Below are 22673 nucleotides of genomic sequence, written 5' to 3' on the forward strand. Positions count from 1 at the left end.
AAGACTATAGAATGCGGCGTCACAACTAGGCACTTTTATAGGCTGAGCTTGTCTGCTGATTGGCTCCTGAGAAACTGAGAACCGTTACAAGTATGAAAAGCCCGCCCTGTGCCGGGATTGGTCGAATGTGTTTGGTGGGGTTCTATTTGCAGATCGGGGATTGGGCTGGGGGAGTATGCTGGCCCCACTTCCCGGTTGGAAAGTTTGAACAGCCCGCCCTGTGCAGTGATTGGTCAGATAAAAAATTGTTTCCCAAACCAGGCGTGGAGACAAGAGACCCTTGCAAATCGTTTTTGCTAAGGTGTTATTGGGAGAGGGAGCTTTTATTATCCCAGGACAAGCAGGCATGATATTCTCACATGGGGTGACTTCATCTACGGAGCCCCAGGGCGGACAGCTTTTCAAGCAAACCTGATTGAAGTTTCAAGTGTGCTATGCTGCACCACGCATGTGCATGCCTTCTTGCCCACTAGAGGGCGCATCCCCACCTCGTGGTCCTCAGTTCAGTTTTTTCCGCGGAGCCAGAAGCCCTGTGGAATTTGTGCTCTCTTCGTTTTTGCCTTCTGACACCGCGGCTGAGTGTTTCTTTCTCGGTCACTGTGCTTAATTTGTTTTTTTATTTGTTTGTGTATCAGTTTTCGTCAAAGAAAAAAAAGATTTTCCGTTCGGCTCCAGGGGCTCCCGGTAGCCGCGGCCGCGGGACCTCGTTCGTTCCCGGCCGTTTTTTGTGTCCATGTCCCGTCCCTTGACGGGCTTTAAAAAGTGCACCCGGTGCGATCGGCTCCTTTCGATCACCGATCCCCACCGGTGGTGCTTACTTTGTCTAGGTCCTGAGCACCCGACCGACTCCTGCACTCGGTGCTCTACTTTTCAGCTGAGGGCTCTCCGCCGCCGTCGCTCTCGTATGGCGGAGCTCTTTGCTGTGGACCCCGCGGCGGGGAAGGCCTCGACGTCAGCCTAGGCTTCGGCCCCGGCCTTGACCTCGGCCTCGACTCCCTCGACCTTGCCCTGAGAGCCCGCTTCGTCGAAGCCTGTGTCCTCGACCCCGAAGTCGACGAAGGGTAAGTCCTCACTTCCTTCTTCTGTTCCAGTCTCGAAGAAGCCATCCTTGGGCTCATCGACGGGGGCGGGTGGGTCGTCCTCGGCCCCGCCCAGAGCGTCGAAGTCGGGTGCCCCGCGGGAATACTCGAGACCGAGGTCGCCCTCGAGGGAACACCCGCCTGCCCAGGATCTGCCAGCTATGATGGGGGTTCCCGTCTTTCAGGACTTACTCCGTACGCTCATTGCCTCGGAGCTGTCCGGTGCCCTCGCGCACCTCCAGCCAACTTCGGCCTCGTCTGCCCCGGCTTCGGCTGCCTCGGTCTCGGTACCCTCGACTTCTGCCCCCGGGGGGGCTGTGGCCTCGGCCCCGACCTTGCCCTCGACCTCGGTTGACCAGCCTGAGCGGAGCGTGCGGCCTCGGGACATGGTGCGGAGGGTTCGGAGGATCTCTTCCTCTTCGTCCTCGTCGAGATCCTCCCGGGGCTCCTCGCCCTCGGGTCGGCCTCGGGCGAAGCGTCGGTCGAGGAAGCCCAAACGTCAACGGGCCTCTCCTCGACGACGCGGTCGCTCCTCGACGACCGGGGCGGAGACCCTGCGGGTCTCCGAGCTCCTCCTCGATAATCCGAGGCTTTTCCGTTCCTCTGAGGTTGAGTGTTCGAGGGACTCTTCGCCGAGACGGAAGGGGCGTGCCTCGGTGCCCCATATCCCGGGGACTTCCCGCAGGGGTTCCTCGGGGCATGGGCGGTCCCCGACCCCGTCGAGGTCGCTCGGTGTGGCTTCTTGGGGTTCGGGGTCTGGCACGGGTAAGGAACCTCGTTACTCCCGTGAGGCTTCTCCTTCCTTCTTGGCGACGCGGGCTTCTCGATCTCCCTCTCCGCCTTCAAAGCACTCCTCCTTTTCTAGATTTGTGCTTGATATGGGGAGGGCTTTGGACCTTGATCTGGGGTCAGGTTCTCAATACACGAAGGAATTTTTGGAGGAGCAGGATTTGCCCTCTCCCCCCAGAGAGACTCCTCGGCTCCCTCTCAATAAGGCTCTCCACCAGACCTTCCTGAGGAACTTGGACTCCCCTCTTACAGTCACAGCGGTTCCATCGAAGATGGAGTTTAAGTACCGCACAGTCCCTTGCAAGGGCTTCAATAAAGCACAGCTGTCCCACCAGTCGTTACTGGTGGAGTCGGCGTTGAAGAAGTCCCAGCCTTCTAGGGTCTCTGCTGCGGTCCCCCCCGGGCGGGAGGGATGGACCCTGGACAAGTTTGGTCGTCGCCTCTATTCCAATTCAATGATGGCTGCCAGGGTCCTTAATTACGCATTCACCTTCTCATCCTATTTAAGGCAGATGGTGAAGGCGTTGCCCCGGTATTATGGGGTCATGCCAGATTCCCATAAGGGGGATTTTGGTACCTTTATGGCCAATTTGTCTCAGCTGCGTCTCTACCTTTTTCATGCAGTTTACGACGTGTTTGAGTTGGCCTCTCGTGTATCCGCCTTTGCGGTGGCGATGCGCCACCTCGCATGGCTCCGTACCCTGGATATGGACCCGAACTTGCAAGAACATCTGGCCAATCTTCCATGTGTTGGCTCAGAGTTGTTCGATGAGTCCTTGGAGGCGGCGACCAAACGCTTGTCTGAACATGAGCGCTCTATCGCCTCATTGGTCCGTCCTAAACCCCGGGCCCCGCCACAGAAGCCGTTTAGACCTCCTCCGTGGCGGTACCCGCAGAAATCGACGCCGGCTTTCTCGAGGCCTCCGCCCCGGCGTCCCCCTCCACAGGGCAGAGCATCCCAACCAAAGCCTCAGGCGCAAGGGGCGTCTAAACCGGCTCCGTCTTTTTGACGTGATGCGCGGATGGGGGCGGGCCCCCTCCGCTCTGTCGAAGGACCCCCTTCCCATCGGGGGCCGATTACAGGCCTTTCTTCCAGCCTGGGCCGGGATCACGTCGGACGCTTGGGTGCTCCGGATCATCTCCGAGGGTTACTCGCTAAACTTCTTAGCCACGCCGCCAGATCATCCGCCGGGGGCTTCTCTGGGCTGTCGAGACCAGCTTCCTCTTCTCCTGTCGGAAGCCAGGTCCTTTTTGAGCCTTCGGGCGGTGGAGCCCGTGCCCCCGAACCAAAGGGGACGGGGGTTTTACTCCAGTTACTTTTTGGTCCCGAAGAAGACAGGGGACTTGCGCCCCATTCTGGACCTCCGGAGGCTCAACAAGTTCCTTGTCTGGGAGAAGTTCTGTATGTTGTTCCTTCCAGTCCTGTACCCTCTGTTAGAGTCGGGGGACTGGATGTGCTCCCTGGACCTGAAGGAGACATATACTCATGTTCCGGTGCATCCCGCCTTCCGCAAGTTCCTCAGGTTTCAGGTGGGGGGGTTGCATCTCCAGTATCGGGTCCTCCCCTTTGGGCTGGCTTCGTCCCCTCGAGTCTTCACGAAGTGTATGGTGGTGGTCGCGGCAGCCCTGAGATCTCGGGGGCTGCAGGTCTTTCCCTACCTGGACGATTGGCTGATCAAGGCGTCCTCCAAGGAAGGGGTTATTTCAGCGACCCGACAGACTATCACCTTCCTTCAACGTCTGGGATTCGAAGTGAACTTCCCCAAGTCTCAGTTGTGCCCGGCTCAATCCCTTCAGTTTATCGGGGCCGTGCTGGACACGGTTCGCCTCTGTTCGTTCCTCCCCCCGCCACGGTTGGAGGCCCTGCTTCGATTGAGTCGCCAGGTTTCGCTGCTGCCCTCAGTTTCGGCACAGCGCCTGATGGTTCTGCTAGGCCACATGGCGTCGACGGTCCATGTCACTCCGTTCGCCCGTTTGCACCTGAGGCTTCCTCAGTGGACCTTGGCCTCCCAGTGGCGTCAGGCTCGGGACCCAGTCTCCTCCCCTATAACAGTGACTCCGTCCTTGAGACGCTCGCTCCGTTGGTGGACCAACTCTTCCAATCTTTCCGGGGGTTTGCTCTTTCTCGTCCCTCCGCATTGTAAGGTCCTGACCACGGACTCTTCGGAGTACACATGGGGGGCTCATCTCGACGGTCTGCAGACTCAAGGTCTATGGTCAGCGGAGGACCGTCTTTGTCACATCAATGTGTTGGAGCTTCGTGCCATTTTTCTGGCTGCTCGAGCATTCTGCCACCTGCTACACGATTAGGTAGTCCTCGTGCAGACGGACAACCAGGTGGCCATGTATTATGTGAACAAACAAGGGAGAACGGGCTCTTGGTCCCTGTGCCAGGAAGCCCTGCGCCTTTGGGAATGGGCGGTCTCCCAGAACATCTTCCTGCGTGCGGTTTACAATCAGGGAGAGAAGAATTGTCTGGCCGACAAACTCAGTCGTCTTCTCCAGCCGCACGAGTGGTCGCTAAACTCCCGAGTTCTGCATGAGGTCTTCGACCGCTGGGGGACTCCTCAGGTGGATCTGTTTGCCTCCCCAGAGACTCACAAACTGCCACTCTATTGTTCTCGGATGTACTCCCCGGACCGTCTCGAGGCCGATGCCTTTCTTCTCGACTGGGGAGGGAGGTTCCTTTATGCGTTTCCTCCTTTCCCTCTGATCTTGAGGACGTTGGTTCATCTCAAGTCGTCCGGAGCCACTATGATTCTCATTGCGCCTCGTTGGCCTCGTCAGCACTGGTTCTCCCTGCTCCTTCAACTCAGTGTCAGGGAGCCTCTGCTTCTGCCTGTTTTTCCCTCTCTGCTGTCTCAGAGTCGGGGTTCGCTGTTGCATCTAAATCTTCAGTCTTTACATCTGACGGCTTGGTTCCTTTCCCCTTTTAAAGGAAAGGATAGGTTTTCTGTCTCTGTCTATGAAAGGACACATTTTAATGGATAAGTTTTCTGTCTCTGTCCATGCTGGAAGTAATTAAATGTAGAATGTTGGGTGTTTACTCTCTTAATGGTTTGGGAAGAGGTCATTTAATTTATGTTAACGAAGTTAACTCTCAGACAATGAAGGCTCGACCCCCCACTACTATGTACCGGTTGAGATAGATAAAGGAAGCTTTTTACACCTTTTAGCTTTAAACAATGAAGTACATATCCTGCTCCTTTTTGATTACTTCTTTGAAGCCTATGTATCCTGTCACTAGATATGGTCTGTACTTACGTCATCTGCTAATACCACTGAAGATATATAATGAATGCAGACTAATAAAAAAAACAGGCTATCCCTTTAGAACTCTGTCCGTGTATCTTTCTTTCTAAGGGGAATTGCCTCCAGACGTCTGAAATAGATGACAGAATGTTTTGCAGGACGATTTCGGGACCAAGAAACGGATCTTGTTTGTTTCAATTTGGGGGCTCGTCCGGGATGGACTTGACATTACCAATATTTTGTGAGTATTTCTGAATTTTGAATTCTGTTCTTTAATACTCACAGGTATTGGCATCATGTTCCAACCCTTTATTTAAATTGTAGGGTTTTTGGTAAACCCGCCGCAATACTGTCCTTTTGGCAAGGACAAATATTAATGTGGAGTTTTCGGTAAATTCCCGCCGCGAAAATAAGCAGCTGCCATTCTTTCGGGAAGAATGAAATTAAGTGAAGACTTTTGGAAAGTCTCTATTGTGGAGAACGTCTGCGCATTCTGTCATCTGTGCCATTCTTTGCATGCGCTTTTCTCTTCTATCGCTTAGATAAGATTTTATAGAGTATAAGATTATATTGTATATTATTAATGTACCTCGCTTATAAGGTAAGGTAAGCGAAAATTTCTGCATTGTTATATTGTTTTTTTATTGAAAAAATTCCTACATTGTGATATTGTTTTTCTAATGGGTCATAAAGGCACTTAGGATTCTCCACCTCCTAGACAGATGAGACTTTGTTCGCTTCAGTAATAATAATAATAATGGTAATAACTTTATTCTTCTATACCGCCACAATCTTGCGACTTCTAGGCGGTTTACATTTAAGAGAGCTGAACATTCAGCGATTTACAATATGTGGAGGGAGTACAGAGTACAGAGACTATTAGGAATCAAAATTACAAAATATAATGTTTGCTAAGAATTTCGGAGCTGACCTGTAAAGAAAAATCACAGCTTTCCTGAAAAAAAAGGGAAAAAATTACAATGTACAGTTTGTTTAGAGATTCAGAAACAGCATGAATTAGGATTTCAGAGAGCATTGTGAAAAGAAAGAGTGCTTGGTGAGGTTCTGTTTAGGTGATGTATCTGTCAAATAGGGTAGTTTTTATGAGTTTTCTAAAAGGCATTGTAGGTCAGTTCGGCTTTATTAATGTGACTGTCTAGCCAATGTTGTTTTTTGTTTGCTTGGTGCATGAAAGTTCTGTCCAGAAAGGTTTTGTATTTACAATTGGTTATGCTTGGGTATGCAAAAAGATAGCTGTTTCTGGTTTGTCTTATTGGGTTGTAGAATACAAGTGTGTTTGCAGGTACGTAGGTGCTAGTCCCCAAACTAGCTTGAAACATATGCAGGAGAACTTGAATAATATTCTTGCCTCGACTGACAGCCAGTGCAGTGGTTTGTGGTGGGGGGTGACATGGTAATTCTTTTTTAATCCATATATCAAGCGGACAGCTAAGTTCTGAATGATACCCAAATAAACAATATTACAATAGTCCAGGGTAGAAAGCACTAGTGATTGCACTAGTAATCTAAACGAAAGTGGGTCAAAGTATTTTTTGATGGTCTTTAATCTCCATAGCATCGTGAAACATTTTGTTGCCACAATATTCGTGTTTTCAATCATAGTGAGGTGTGTGTGTCCAATGTGACTCCCAATATTTTTATTGTGTTGGTAATTGGGTAATCATGGTCTTTTATATGTAGCGTTGAATTGGCAATTTTATCCGTTGGGCTTGCAAGGAAGATTTTTGTTTTTTTCTGTGTTAAGTTTCAGTTTGAAGTTGCTTGTCCAATGTTCTATTTCGGTCATTACATGAGTAATGTATTTTGAGGTTTCATTTGTTATGCTATTCACTGGGATTAGGATGGAGATGTCATCTGCATATATGTAATAGATCAGGTTTGGTTTTTGCAGTGGGTGTCCTAGAGAGGATATGTAAATGTTGAATAGGGTAGGTGAAAGTGGTGAACCCTGTAGGGCTTAATATGAATTGAATGTGAGTGAACCAGGTTGTGGATGTGTGGTATGGGTGAAGTGGTTGAGTTGGAGTCGGAGATCTGATTCTGATTCTGTGGCAGTCTTTGGCGGGAAGAGGAGGAGGACAGCCCCTCCTTCTCCTTTGTTGTAGTGACAAGCAGGCTGACTAGTTTTCAGCACTGTTTGTAGGCCGGCTGAGAACTTTTCAGCAGCTTGTTGATACATAGATAAATTGTCTGAAATAAGTTTTTAAGAATAATAAAAGAATATTGGAAATGTTATAAAATGTTAATGTATATTCAGTGGACAGAACGAATATGGTTTCTAAAACTTTTAAACGTAGAAGAGCTCCCTGTAAGTAGGTTTCAGGTTTGTTTGGGGAACTTACCGAAACAAAATGAAAAAGGATAGAAAATACATTTGTGTAATTATTAAAACAGACAGTCAGAAAGGCATATATTTAAAAAACAAAACTAATTATAATGAAAAAGAAAGAGAGAAGGATCAAAACAAAAGGGAGGAAACAACAACAAAAAAAAAATTAAATAAATAAATAAATAATCTAGCACTTTGTAGAAAAGATTAAAATGAATAAGAAAAGCAAGGAGCAAAGTCCCATTACAGTCCTTAAAAGGACTATTATACTTCAAATGCGTCTTTAAAAAGAAAGGCCTTCAAGCTAGTTTTAAATTTATCAAGTGGTGAACTTTCTCTTATATAGTTTGTTGCTGAGTTCCAGACGATAGGGGCCGTCACAGAAAAGATATTAGTATGCATGGTGCCAATGTGTCTTAAAGAGGGTCAGGATAAATTAACTTTAATTAATACAGGGGCCAGAATTAGTTTTACAGATAGAGCAAGAAAAATATGGAAATTTATGAGATTCAAGTTTCAAGTTTATTTTTAACTTATTGAATAGCTTAATTTAATTTGCTAAGCGATTTACAAATAAAAAACAAAAGGTGTACACATATGCTTATTTATAGTAAATTACATGAGTTTGACATATTGACATACAAACTAACAGATACATAAGGAAAAAAGGGCAGAACTACAATTGTATTAATAAAGCACAAAAAAAGACATGAATGGTGAAAACAATAGGAATAGGGAATAAATAAATTAAAGGCGTCTTTAAAAAGGAAGCTCTTCAGATTGCCTTTAAAATGGTTTAGGTCATTTTCTTCTCTTAAATGCTGAGGTAAGGTGTTCCATAATTGTGGGGCCATTACAGAGAAGATATCATGATGATGAGTTCCGATAACTTTCAGTGATGGAATTGTTAAGAGTTTTTGATTAATGGATCTTAAAGAAAGTGATATACTATGGGGAGTAAATAGTTATTAATGAATTGGGGTTCGTTGAAAGACAGTGTTTTAAAAACTAAAAGTAGGATTTTAAAGGTAATGCGATGAGTAACAGGAATCCAATGTGATTCGATTAGGATTGCAGACAGAGCTTGATAGGTGTGGAAGAGGTTTAATGAAACCTGGACCCAAGAGGCAGGACTTAGTGCCCATGCAAATATGGATTCCCTACTTCAGACTTTCCTTTCTAACCTCCGTTCTCCTTTGCAGATTCTGGTCAAACAAATGATTTCAGAATGGCCCACTAGTTCTCGTGCATAATTTCAGATTGAAAAAAGGAGCAGTGCGGGGTTTGAACCCCCAAGCCTCAGGTTCCTTAGGCTGTAGCGCTAAACACTACGCAACACTCTCCTACGCTTTGAGATCTCTAAGCCTCGGGAAATCCTGCATTATTAGGGCCAGCTACCTACCTGGGGACCGCGCCTGTCCGCTCCTCGCAGAAGAGGGGGTCACGGGTTTCGTAGCGAGCGGGCCCCTGTCTCCGATTGAGATGGTAATAATCCATCTAGAAGTACTGGATGTTTTAATTGCGGAGACCCTGGTCACTGGCTTAATCATTGCCCATCTGGCCGGTGCCCAAAGCCGCCCTTCGGACGGACTTTGGTGCAAAGAGGGGAAACCCTGTATACCAGCTGCCCTTGTTATTGTTGACATGTTCTCCCGATAACCTGAAGTTTTTTCCCACTACAAATGAAACTGCTCAGACTATGGTGAACATTTTACTTCGCGAAATCATCCCTAGGTGGAGATGTCCCACACACATCAACTCAGATAATGGTCCTGCTTTCACTGCCAGAGTATGCAAAGATTTAGCTATCGCATTCCGCATTGAGTGGAAATTTCATCTCCCATATCACCCACAGAGTTCCGGTATTGTCGAACGCATGAATAGGACTATTAAAGATAAAATCTGGAAAGCCACAGCTGGCACATTTGTGATTTGGAAAAAAATTCCTTCCTATTGTTTTAGCTGAAATTAGGATGTTGCAAAATTAAAATGTGTTTTTCTTTTCTTTTTCTTAGCAGCGGTTCGGATATATGCATGCCCATCCCAGTTTTGGCACTAGGATATTTCTGGTGTTTTCCAGGGATCCTCTTTGTCACTGCAGAGATAAAGACGATCCAAAGAGACATTAGCTTTTCTAAATATGAGATGGTTATGATATGCATTATTTGTCCATATACTTTACTCATGTGTTCATCTCTGTTTTGTTTTTCTACAACAATGTGTTTATTTCCAGAGATAAGTTCAGCTCTGAACACTTGACCGATGGAAGAATAGTTTGAAGCCTAGAGCTATGTGTTTTGTGTCTTGTCTGTGCCATGTGGTCTGTGTTTTGTCTACTTGTTTTGGTTTGAGGGGTACCCCAGGATATATAATATTGGCCATTTCTAGAGCTAGCTCTTTTCCCACTTTTTACTAGCCCAAATGCGCAATGTTCTTTTTTCCCTATAATTTGCATATGCTAAATGTAGCTTAGTTAGGGGTTATATTTTTAAGAAAAGGTTTTATTCTATATCTATACAGTGTTTATTCTATGGTGCTCACTTGATATGAACCATTCAGTACACATTTCTGACTGACATAATTTTTTTTAAATACATTCAGTACAGAATTATGGTCTCTCTGAATTGCCATAACTTTACTGAACTCCATACTTACATTGATCACTTTTGAAAATGGACAGATTGCACAAACTATAGAAAATTTGCTACGAGACGCTCATGTCTATGTTTAGGAACTTTTCTTTGGGTATTCGCCCACTGCAAACCATGTATTTAATGTTTTAATTCATCCTATCTTAACTATTCTACAAATTTTGCTATGTATTGTTATGATTCTCCTTTGCTGTAGAGTGAAACACGTGTACATTTCTTTTCTCACAAAGTTCCTTCTAGCTTTTAAGGCAGTTATACATGAATTTCCAGTATCTTCTCTGACAACTTGCTAATTTGGTTCTAATTTGGTTTTAATTTGGCATGGCCTATTGCATTACCATTACCAGGGTCAGAGATAATATTATCCCATATCCCATACTTACATACTCTCTTATGACATCCTTGTACCTTTTTGCCTGGGCCTCCTGAGAAAGTTTCCTGCACCTCTTATGCACCGTTCATTCGCTCAACGACGGGTAAGATATAGATACGACCTATGCAACCTAAGACAGAGGTTTGAACTCATAATGGGAACTGTTCATCTTCATAGCTTGGAGGACAGCTATGATATACTGATAGAGATTGGCAAGGCATAAGCGAGGCAAGCTGGCTAAGGGTACCACAAGTTTGCTTTCATTTCAAAGAATATGGAAGATGTCAGCATAGCCGTTGCAGGCGTTCAGCATTTTTGGTTGGCATAGCTGGTGTCACCAAAGGCCTATGGGAAATTGTATCAATCTGACTCTGGCATGGGGATGCAGATAGACCCTGAGGGCAGGAATACGGTTTCAAGTAGTCCTGATTAAATCATGATTAGCTAAAATGTGTTAATGTATTAATCAGAAACTATTGTCCGAGGCATACTGGAAATTTAACTACAGCCTAGTATTCTTTTTTGGAAATTATAGGTATGCTTCACTGTTGCCGCATTAGATTTTGCTTTAGGTGATATTTACTGGCTCTGTGGAGACCTCCGGCTCCGTGTTAAACTACTCAGCCAGTAGATAGGCCAGTGCACTTTAGCTATACATAGATGAGATAGGGGTCCCAGATGAATTCAAGGCCCGAGACCAGGTTAAGGCTAGGTTTGAGTCCCTTATTACTATCAATAAGAATGTTGAACTTAAACGTAATTCTGGTTTATCTAATCCTTGGGATCTGTATTTTATTTGGATGCAGGGGTGGGTGAAAGACCTTCTTATTGTTATAATCTTTATTATTATCTGCACTCTTGTTGCTTATGTAATTTTTAGACTGTTCCTGCGCTGTTTGACTCATATTACAGCCCCTAAAACTCCTCCTCAAGAGACATATCTAGAATATCTCTCCCTCCACGCTCATGCTGTGCATTTATGACGTCATTTTCATGACGTAAGAGGGGATTGAAAGGAAAGGATAGGTTTTCTGTCTCTGTCTATGAAAGGACACATTTTAATGGATAAGTTTTCTGTCTCTGTCCATGCTGGAAGTAATCAAATGTAGAATGTTGGGTGTTTACTCTCTTAATGGTTTGGGAAGAGGTCATTTAATTTATGTTAACGAAGTTAACTCTCAGACAATGAAGGCTCGACCCCCCACTACTATGTACCGGTTGAGATAGATAAAGGAATTGCCTCCAGACGTCTGAAATAGATGACAGAAGAAGCCATCCTCGAGCTCTTCGACAGCGGGTGGGTTGGCCTCGGCTCAGCCCAAGGTTGGCAAATCTAGTGCCCCGAGGGAATACTCGAGACCGAGGTCGCCCTCTAGGGAGCACCCCCCGGCCTCGGACCTACCGGCCATGATGGGGATCCCGGCCTTTCAAGACTTGCTCCGAGCGTTGATTACCTCGGAGCTGTCCGGAGCCATCGAGCAGCTGCAGCAGGCTTCGGCCTCGACTGCGCCGGTCTCGACGGCCCAGGCCTCGGTGCCCTCGACTTCGGGTGCCGGTACGGCCCCCGACCTTGCCCTCGACTTCGACCTCGGAGGCCCAGCCTGAGAGAACCGTTAGGCCTAGGGACAAGGTGCGTCGGGTCAGGAGGATATCCTCGTCCTCTTCTTCGAGGTCTTCCCGGGGCTCCTCGCCCTCGGGCCGGCCTCGGGCGAGGCGTCGTCCGAGGAAACCCAAACGTTTTCGGGGTTCTCCTCGGAGGCGTGGCCGCTCTTCGCCGCTCGAGGGCGAGACCTTGCGTGTCTCGGAGCTCCGCCTCGACAACCCAAGCCTGATTCGTTCCCCCGCGAGAGGGGGTTCGAGAGACTCTTCCCCGAGACGGAGGGGGCGCGCCTCGGTACCTCGGACCCCCGGGGTTTCTCCCAAGGGCTCTTCGGGGCACAGGTGTTCCCCGACCCCTTCGAGGTCGCTTGATGTGGCCTCCTGGGGATCGGGGTCTGGCAGGGAACCGCGGTATTCCCAAGAGGCTTCCCCCTTCTGTTCGGCGGGGAGATCTCGGACCCCCTCACCGGCCGCCAGAACATCCTCCTTCTCCAGGTTCGTGCAGGATATGGCACAAGCCTTGGGACTTGACTTAATGGCGGGTTCTCAATATACTAAAGAGTTCCTAGAGGAGCAGGATCTTCCTACTCCCCCGAGGGAAACTCCTCGCCTTCCCCTGAATAAGGTTCTACATCAAACCTTCCTTAAGAACTTGGACTCCCCTCTTACAATCACTGCGGTGCCGTCGAAGATGGAGTCCAAATACCGGACCATTCCATCTAAAGGGTTCGATAAGCCTCAACTCTCCCACCAGTCGTTGATTGTGGAGTCGGCGCTTAAAAAGACTCAACCCTCCAGAGTCTCAGCGGCGGTCCCGCCCGGAAGGGAGGGGAGGACCCTGGACAAGTTTGGTCGTCGCCTCTATTCTAATTCCCTCATGGCCATCAGGGTCCTCAACTACGCATTTACGTTTTCATCCTATTTGCGTAGTATGGTGAAGGACCTACCTCAGTATCGGGAGGTTATGCCTCCTTTCCATCGAGAGGGGTTTGCCACATTCATGTCCAATTTGTCTCAATTGCGGCTGTACCTGTTCCACGCTGTGTACGACGCGTTTGAGCTTGCTTCGAGGGTCTCGGCCTTTGCGGTGGCTATGTGCCGGCTGGCCTGGCTCCGTACCCTCGATATGGATCCTAACCTACAAGAACGCCTGGCCAATTTACCATGCGTGGGTTCTGAATTGTTTGATGAATCATTGGAGGCGGCGACCAAATGTTTGTCGGAACAGGAGCGCTCCTTAGCCTCCTTGGTCCGTGCTAAACCTCGTGCCCCGCCGCAAAAATCTTTCCGGCCGCCCCCGAGGAGATACCCGCAGAAGTCTACCCCTGCATTTTCTAGACCTCCGGCACGGCGCTGTGATACGTATGGGATATATATGATATGAGAGTTGTTTTTAGTAACAATGGCTGTTTAAGAAACCATCTTCTACTAAAAGGATCCTAATACCAAATAACAACTTTCTTTTTTTAAAAGGGGAACTAGAGTTCAGAAAGATAACTTGCACCTGGTGAGCCAGATTTAGTCAAAACAGGATATGGATGACTCAATCGAGAAAGGGGGAAAAGCAGGATATGCATAAACCGGATCCTGACCATAATACTTTGAGTAAAAAAGTGCCTATATGCTCATGTTTGAGCACAATAGACAAACCGGACCCTGACCATAACTTGTCTGTGATATGTTCATGTTTGAACACGTATACAAACCGGATCCTGACCATAATCTGGGCATAAAAAGACAGGCAGAACTCAGTGGAATCGGGACTTCTCGGGACTTCTCCACTGCTGACAAGCCGTGTGATGCTGAGATGAAATGAATGCGCTGCCTCTGATGGTCGCTTGTCCTCCGATATCAGAGTGATGATGCAATATATATGGTAACAAATTATTGATTCCTTACTGCATGATTTCATTATTATAAAATTGTATGAATAAACCTATATTATGCTTTCAGTCATCTGTGTATGCTATTAATTTTCCCAGTCAGGGAGCTGGTGAGGGGAAGGGAAAGTGGGATATAGCATTACCCTAAGAATAATAGCAGTACATTAATTGGCGTAGTCGGCAGGATCTCCCTAAATAAGACCGAACAATGTTCCGGCGTAAGGAGAAATCTAAAAAAGAACCTGCAGGGATACCTGGCTGGACCGGGGACCCGTATGAAATAATAGCGGCAGAAATAGCCAATCATGGATTGGCGGAATCATGGGATAAGGAATTAAGGGAATTTGAACCAAAGAATGTGGTACAAGTACTTGAAACAATCCCTGTAAAAACAGGTGAAGCAGTTACCCTGGCTCGAAGGAGTTGGGTGTTGGCCTCTGCATACCGTGGGGTGCACAAGCGGTTGCAGATGGCACTTAATGAGAAAGGGAGAGTAGAAACAATCCCTGCAAAAGCAGGTGAAGCAGTTACCCTGGCTCGAAGGAGCTGGGTGTTGGCCTCTGCATACCGTGGGGTGCACAAGCGGTTGCAGACGGCACTTAAAGAGAAAGGGAGAGTAGAACAGAGTAGTTTAGAATTAGAGGGACGCTAATTGGTGCTGTCTGGTGCTGGAATGTAATAGTAAATTATTAAAGGATAAACTGGAACATTATCAGGATGTAGCAGAAAGAGCAGCTGTAAAAGTGGCACAATATAAGTATAAAAAAAAAAGGGCTTCTGTACGCTAAGATCAGCGTAGTGAGAGATCAGAGTTTGCATAGCTAAGGGATTCTTGCTGTGTTGAGAACAATAGAGATAACTTTTTTTTTTAGTGTTTAGAAGACCATGTGGGTTTGCATCCAAGTAAGAATAAAGAGTGAATTTTTCAAACACAGGTATCGATTTATGCTGTTGTAAATATTAGCTAGCAGAGGGATTTCAAATGTAGTAACTTGCAATTACCTTGTTAGCAGCAGGAGGATTTTTAGATTTTTAGAATGAAAACTTTACGAGCACACATAGGGAAGAGTTTTTGCAGTGTAGATCTGTGCTGTTAAGAACAATTAAGGTACTTTAGTAGTTTAGGAGCTGTTTGTCTGAAAGTTCTGTAAAGAAAGGTAATGCAGGGTCGGAAGGAATCAGGATGTGATATTAAACGAGATGGTTTAGGAAAGAAAAATAAAGGTTTAAAAAGTCTAGCTGGTTTCAAGGCTGGAAATTGAATGCAAAGTATGTTAGAATAAGGAATGTGATTTGAGACAAATAATTTTGTCAAGCCAGATAGTTACGTGTTCTGGCAGTCGTAAGAGTGCCTGCTGGTTTATACAGCACATTTGTTTGAAGGTAAGGTATGTGAAAGCCGGATCTCAGGCATGTTACAGTAAAAGAATACTTTTCTGAAAAGAAGAAAGATTTATTCTAGCAATAGATGCCATGCTTAAAAGAAATATTGTCTTTGTAAGCAGGCGAAGTGTGCATAAGAAAAAAGTTTTTGAATATGAATTTTTGTGCCCTTGCATGGTTTATAAAGTATTTTTTTTAAAGTATGCATTGCCCGAAATGTATGATTAGGGAGTAATTAAATTTAAATGCATTTTAAAATTAAATTGGGAAGTTTAAAATAAAAAGATTAACAAAAGTAGAGGTTAAGTACCTATACAATTAAAATAAATGTGAAACAAAAGGCTTGTTAACCTTGTTACCGGAAAAGAATAAGTATAATAAACTTTTATGTAAGTGGATGAATTCGGAATTGAAATTTTGCTTACTTTTTACAAGTAAGCTCTTCAGGATAGGAACCTAATAAAGAATATGGATTGAGAATAATTCCCTGATGTTAGGAAAAAGACAGTCTAATTTTACCATGTAGAGAATGTGTCTGCCTGTTTAAATTTTCCTGTGGCCATATGGTACCACAGGACCCTGAAATAAGTCTATTTAATCTGTGTGTTTTGTGTTTCAGGATCTTTTCAACAATTCAACACAGAGACTGACTCTGCAATACAAGAATTAGTACTGTTTGCAGAGGGGAAAACGTGCCATGTGTTTCTTTTCTTTGTTCTTTTTGTTAATGAACATGTGCTTTCCTTCCAGGATTTACACTACCAGCAGTACCACATTCCACCACTAGAGCTGTGGAGAACACAGAGAAAAATTCCGAAAGAACATTATGAGCAATTGGTAACCAGATCCAGTTATGCCTTAAAAGGAATAACTGTCTTGGGAGGGGTAATTGATGCTGACTATCAGCACAGGGAGAAAGAATTGCACAACTGTTGCTAATTCCTATATATATATAGCTCCGGTAAGAGAAACCACAGCCCCTACAGAATTGACGGTTAGGGGGGCAAAAGGGTTTGGATCCACAAATACTGTAAATGTTGGGGCCAAAATATGGATTAGCAACCAAAATGGTCCCCCTTCTCCTGCTGAAGTGATAGCAGTGGGACAAGACCGTACGCTATTGATAATGAGGCCTGGTGTAGAAAAATGGGAATATTTCCCACAGGAGAAATGTTACCTACGGGAGTAATACTGTGTTTAATTTTACAGGAAACCCTAATCGTCCTATGCGTATTCATAGTCCTTGGTATCGTATCTTTGGGTCACGTAGAAGGATGGACTCCGGCTAGGCGTCTGGTTTTGGATGACAATGCTCGATTTCAATGGGGATGGAGAAGTGCTACCAGCAGACGACAACAGGAAAAGTTTAGTTGTGAAAAAGGACAGAGATGTACAATAGCTAACATCACAACTAATGTGGACATATGGAAAGGCCCTCACAATGACAGAAGAGGGTATATCTTTTATGCCCTATATCAGAGTCAAGTAGTGGTAAATGTCACTGCCCATGTGTCACTTCTATGTTGCTTAAAGACTGTGTTCCCAGAATTAAATACGAAACAGAAATGGCAGGCAGTACAAAATTGTAGCACCTGGAAGTAAAATTAATGATGCTTTAACTATACAAGCTAATTGGATGCCTACTATTTGGTACCCAATGACACTAGCAGCTGGCGTGGATAATGATATGTTAGATCTTTTTAATGCTAGTAATTCTCTAACCTTCCTTATAGATACTAATATTACTCACATAATCAATTGGACTATATGTTCTTTGCAAACATTACAGCAGCAACAACAGAAAAATGTCTTTCAAACACAACTTTTGACAGCAAATGAACAAGTGTGGAGGACCGTCTTTTCTGATGTAATCCGTGCAGGCCATTGGCTACAAATACCTAGTTCAAAGATAAGGTGTGAGGAAACCCTATGTCAAGGATATTTTACCATTTACAATGTAACCAAACAGAGTATAATGTGTAAATACATAGTGATGCCTTTACTAATTGGGTCAGCTCCTAATCAACACTTTTGGACCCCCACCTTTTATGGACAGGTGATAGATATGTATAATCGTACCCATGATTTAACTTTTTGTGATAACACTTTAAGTGGAAAAGTTTGTAAATTGCAATCTGCTGTATATGAACCATGTTTATTGCAAAATACTGTAAACAAATGTGAATGGACTATTATGCCAATAACCTATAGGTATATGGTCGAAATAGCACCACAAGTAGTATGTGTAGTAACTGATCAACCAGTGATACCAGGAATGGCAGTGCCTTTTTCGGGATGTATTCATGACATTTCAGTATTACACTGGGAAAATGACACATTCATATTAACTTCCGATGTGGATAAGAATGTAGCTATCATTTGGAATAGCACTAAGTGGGATGTTCCAAATTGGGATTTAAATTTGACCAGATTTAAGCAAATATTAACTCAATCAACCAAAATACAGAGTGCCATCCGATACCTAAATCAAAGTATTATGGCTCATCAGCTTACTACCACTATTGCAGCAGACTCGATAGTGACAATAGGGTCAGGAATAGCTGATGCTACTTCACATCATTGGTGGGATATACTCACCTTCAGCCAAAACGACTCTGGATTGGATCATCCATCCTCTGTTAATAGTTGTTATTCTGGTAATAATTTTATCTATCTGGAATTGTTATGTGGCATTTGTTGTAAACAACAAAAAGTGATGATGGTTACATACAACACTCATTGTTAAGGACCGAATGTGATACGTATGGGATATATATGATATGAGAGTTGTTTTTAGTAACAATGGCTGTTTAAGAAACCATCTTCTACTAAAAGGATCCTAATACCAAATAACAACTTTCTTTTTTTAAAAGGGGAACTAGAGTTCAGAAAGATAACTTGCACCTGGTGAGCCAGATTTAGTCAAAACAGGATATGGATGACTCAATCGAGAAAGGGGGAAAAGCAGGATATGCATAAACCGGATCCTGACCATAATACTTTGAGTAAAAAAGTGCCTATATGCTCATGTTTGAGCACAATAGACAAACCGGACCCTGACCATAACTTGTCTGTGATATGTTCATGTTTGAACACGTATACAAACCGGATCCTGACCATAATCTGGGCATAAAAAGACAGGCAGAACTCAGTGGAATCGGGACTTCTCCACTGCTGACAAGCCGTGTGATGCTGAGATGAAATGAATGCGCTGCCTCTGATGGTCGCTTGTCCTCCGATATCAGAGTGATGATGCAATATATATGGTAACAAATTATTGATTCCTTACTGCATGATTTCATTATTATAAAATTGTATGAATAAACCTATATTATGCTTTCAGTCATCTGTGTATGCTATTAATTTTCCCAGTCAGGGAGCTGGTGAGGGGAAGGGAAAGTGGGATATAGCATTACCCTAAGAATAATAGTACAGGCGCCCTCCCCAGCAGGGTAGAGGGGGACAGCCGAAACCTCCGGCGCAGCGAGCGTCCAAGCCGGCCCCGTCCTTTTGACGGGCTGTGCGGATGGGGGCAGGCCCCCTCCGCAATATCACCGGACCCCCTCCCAATCGGGGGCCGTCTCAGGTCCTTTTCTGTGGCTTGGACTGAGATTACATCCGACGCATGGGTGCTCCAGATCATCTCCGAGGGCTACTCGCTGAATTTCTCAGCCACGCCGCCGGACCATCCACCCGGAACGTGTCCGTCCAACCGCAGCCAACTTCCCCTTCTCCTTCTAGAGGCCAGGGCCTTGTTGAGCCTACGGGCGGTGGAACCAGTGCCCCCAGAACAACGGGAAACGGGGTTTTACTCCTGTTACTTTTTGGTCCCAAAGAAGACAGGGGACTTATGCCCCATTTTGGACCTCCGAAAGCTCAACAAATTCCTGGTCCGGGAGAAGTTCCGGATGTTGTCACTTCCGGTTTTATACCCTCTGTTGGAGGAGGGGGACTGGATGTGCTCCCTAGACTTGAAGGAAGCTTACACTCATGTTCCGGTGCATCCCGCTTTCCGCAAGTATTTACGGTTCAGGGTGGGAGATTGGCACCTTCAATATCGGGTCCTCCCATTTGGTCTGGCTTCGTCCCCTCGAGTCTTCACGAAGTGTATGGTGGTGGTTGCGGCAGCTCTGAGATCCCAGGGGCTTCAGGTCTTTCCCTACCTGGACGATTGGCTCATCAAGGCCTCCACCAGAGAGGGGGTTATCTCAGTGACCCGACAGACTATCATCTTCTTTCAACGTCTGGGGTTCGAGGTGAACTTCCCCAAGTCTCAGTTGAACCCGACTCAATCCATTCAGTTCATCGGAGCCGTGCTGGACACGGTTCGCCTCTGTTCCTTCCTTCCTCCTCCTCGGTTGCAGGCACTGCTTCGATTGAGTCGCCAGGTTTCGCTGATGCCCGCAGTTTCGGCTCATCGCATGTTGGTGCTCCTGGGCCACATGGCGTCGACGGTCCATGTCACTCCGTTCGCCCGATTGCACATGAGGCTTCCTCAGTGGACCTTGGCCTCCCATTGGCGTCAGGAGTGCGATCCACTCTCTTGCCAGATAAGGGTAACTCCCTCTTTGAGACGCTCGCTCCGTTGGTGGACAAACTCTTCCAATCTTTCAGGGGGTTTGCTCTTTCTCGTTCCGCTGCATCGCAAGGTCCTGACCACGGACTCCTCGGAGTACGCGTGGGGGGCTCATCTCGACGGTCTGCGGACCCAGGGTCTATGGTCGGAGGAGGACCGTCTTTGTCACATCAATGTGTTGGAGCTTCGTGCCATTTTTCTGGCAGCTCGAGCGTTCGGCCACCTGCTCCATGACCAGGTAGTCCTCGTACGCACGGACAACCAGGTGGCGATGTATTATGTAAACAAACAAGGAGCTACGGGTTCTTGGGCCCTGTGCCAGGAAACCCTGCGCCTTTGGGAATGGGCGGTCTCCCAGAACATCTTCCTACGTGCAGTTTACATCCAAGGAGAAAAGATTTGTCTCGCAGACAAACTCAGTCGTCTTCTCCAGCCGCACGAGTGGTCGCTAAACTCCCGAGTCCTACGCGAGGTCTTCGACCGCTGGGGGACCCCTCAGGTGGATCTCTTTGCTTCCCCGGAGACTCGCAAACTGCCCCTCTATTGTTCCCGGATGTACGCCCAGGACCGTCTCGAGGCAGATGCCTTCCTTCTCGACTGGGGAGAGAGATTCCTTTATGCGTTTCCTCCTTTTCCTCTGATAATGAGGACGTTGGTTCATCTCAAGTCCTCCAGAGCCACTATGATTCTCATAGCGCCACGTTGGCCTCGTCAGCACTGGTTTTCCCTGCTCCTTCAACTCAGTGCCAGGCAGCCTCTACTTCTGCCAGTTTTTCCCTCTCTGCTGTCTGAGTCAGGGTTCGCTGTTACATCCCAATCTTCAGTCATTACATCTGACGGCTTGGTTCCTTTCCCTCTGACTTCGGCGGTCAGGGAGGTGTTGGAAGCCTCGCGCAAGGCCTCGACTCGGCTTTGTTATTCCCAGAAGTGGACTAGATTTTCATCCTGGTGTGCCTCGCACCATCTGGACCCGAGTTTGGTTCCGGTGTCCTCGGTTCTGGAATATTTGCTGCATTTGTCCAAGTCTGGGCTGAAGACAACTTCCATCCGGGTGCATCTTAGTGCTATTGCTGCTTTCCATCGGCATCTAGAGGGTCGTTCTCTCTCTCTTCATCCTCTGGTGGTTCGTTTCATGAAGGGTTTAGTTAATGTTAATCCTCCTCTGAAACCTCCTCCTGTAGTTTGGGATCTGAATGTGGTCTTGGCTCAGTTGATGAAACCTCCCTTTGAGCCAATGGACAAGTCTCTTCCTAAGTTTCTCACTTGGAAAGTGATCTTTTTACTTGCGCTCACGTCTGCTCGTCGAATTAGTGAGCTTCAGGCTTTGGTTGCGGACACGCCCTTTACTGTGTTCCATCATGACAAGGTGGTTCTTCGCACCCATCCCAAATTTCTACCTAAGGTTGTGTCTGATTTCCACCTCAATCAGTCTATTGTCCTTCCGGTGTTCTTCCCGAAGCCCCACTCCCATCCTGGTGAGGCGGCACTTCACACGCTGGACTGTAAGAGGGCGTTGGCTTTTTATCTCCAACGTACCAAGTCTTATCGGAAGGTTCCTCAATTATTTTTGTCCTTTGATCCTAATAGGCTGGGACATCCTATTTCCAAGCGCACCTTGTCCAATTGGCTAGCTGCTTGTATTTCTTTTTGCTACGCTCAGGCTGGTCTCACGCTCCATGGTCGAGTCACGGGGCATAAGGTCAGGGCTATGGCAGCTTCTGTTGCTTTCCTCCGGTCTACTCCTGTGGAGGACATATGTAAAGCTGCCACTTGGTCTTCGGTTCATACGTTCACCTCCCACTACTGTCTGGACACTTTGTCCAGAAGCGACGGCCGGTTTGGCCAGTCGGTGTTACGTAACCTATTTTCCTAAATTGCCATCCTCCCACCTGCCCTTTTTTGGTTGGCTTGGAGGTCACCCACATGTGAGAATATCATGCCTGCTTGTCCTGGGATAAAGCACAGTTACTTACCGTAACAAGTGTTATCCAGGGACAGCAGGCATATATTCTCACAACCCGCCCTCCTCCCCAGGGATGGCTTCTTTGCTGGTTATGGAACTGAGGACCACGAGGTGGGGATGCGCCCTCTAGTGGGCAAGAAGGCATGCACATGCGTGGTGCAGTGTAGCAAACTTGAACTTTAATCAAGTTTGCTTGAAAAGCTGTCCGCGCTGGGGCTCCGTAGATGACGTCACTCACATGTGAGAATATATGCCTGCTATCCCTGGATAACACCTGTTACGGTAAGTAACTGTGCTTTTAATAACAACCGTGCAGTGAGCTGTGGCTTTTAGATAATTTTTCCGCAAAAGATACCTAAAAAGAAGCAGTGAAATCCCAGCTCTGTCTTTGAAAGCGTGGGTGGCTCTTAAAAGAGCCTTTGGTTGTGTAAACTGGCAGGTATAATGGTCGCTGGCAGGTTCTTCAACCTCCGAAGCCATAGAGAGTGCGGCCTTGGCGCTTCAGGGCATAAATCACGTCCATAGCGGTTACTGTCTTTCTCTTGGCATGCTCGGTGTAGGTGACGGCATCTCGGATGACGTTCTCTAGAAAAACTTTCAACACTCCGCGAGTCTCTTCGTAGATTAGGCCAGAGATACGCTTCACGCCGCCTCTACGCGCCAGGCGCCGGATAGCGGGCTTTGTGATCCCCTGGATGTTATCGTGCAGCACCTTCCTATGCCGCTTAGCGCCCCCTTTTCCTAAACCCTTACCACCTTTGCCACGTCCAGACAT

The 22673-nt window shown here is 46.5% G+C and overlaps 2 protein-coding genes across 2 annotated transcripts; one reads left to right on the forward strand and one right to left on the reverse strand.

Moving 5' to 3' along the window:
- Positions 1–11692: 11692 nt before the first annotated feature.
- Positions 11693–18723, forward strand: LOC117364921. Its single transcript, XM_033954663.1, has 2 exons — positions 11693–16196; positions 16569–18723. Exon 2 carries the CDS (start codon positions 16996–16998, stop codon positions 18103–18105), a length of 1110 nt encoding a protein of 369 aa, XP_033810554.1. The 5' UTR covers positions 11693–16196; positions 16569–16995; the 3' UTR covers positions 18106–18723.
- Positions 18724–22237: 3514 nt separating this feature from the next.
- Positions 22238–22673, reverse strand: LOC117364961 (histone H4-like). The gene has a single exon (XM_033954709.1). The coding sequence runs from the start codon at positions 22671–22673 to the stop codon at positions 22362–22364; it is 312 nt and encodes a 103-aa protein (XP_033810600.1). The 3' UTR covers positions 22238–22361.

Source organism: Geotrypetes seraphini, chromosome 8, assembly GCF_902459505.1.
Source record: "Geotrypetes seraphini chromosome 8, aGeoSer1.1, whole genome shotgun sequence".
Classification (NCBI taxonomy): domain Eukaryota; kingdom Metazoa; phylum Chordata; class Amphibia; order Gymnophiona; family Dermophiidae; genus Geotrypetes; species Geotrypetes seraphini.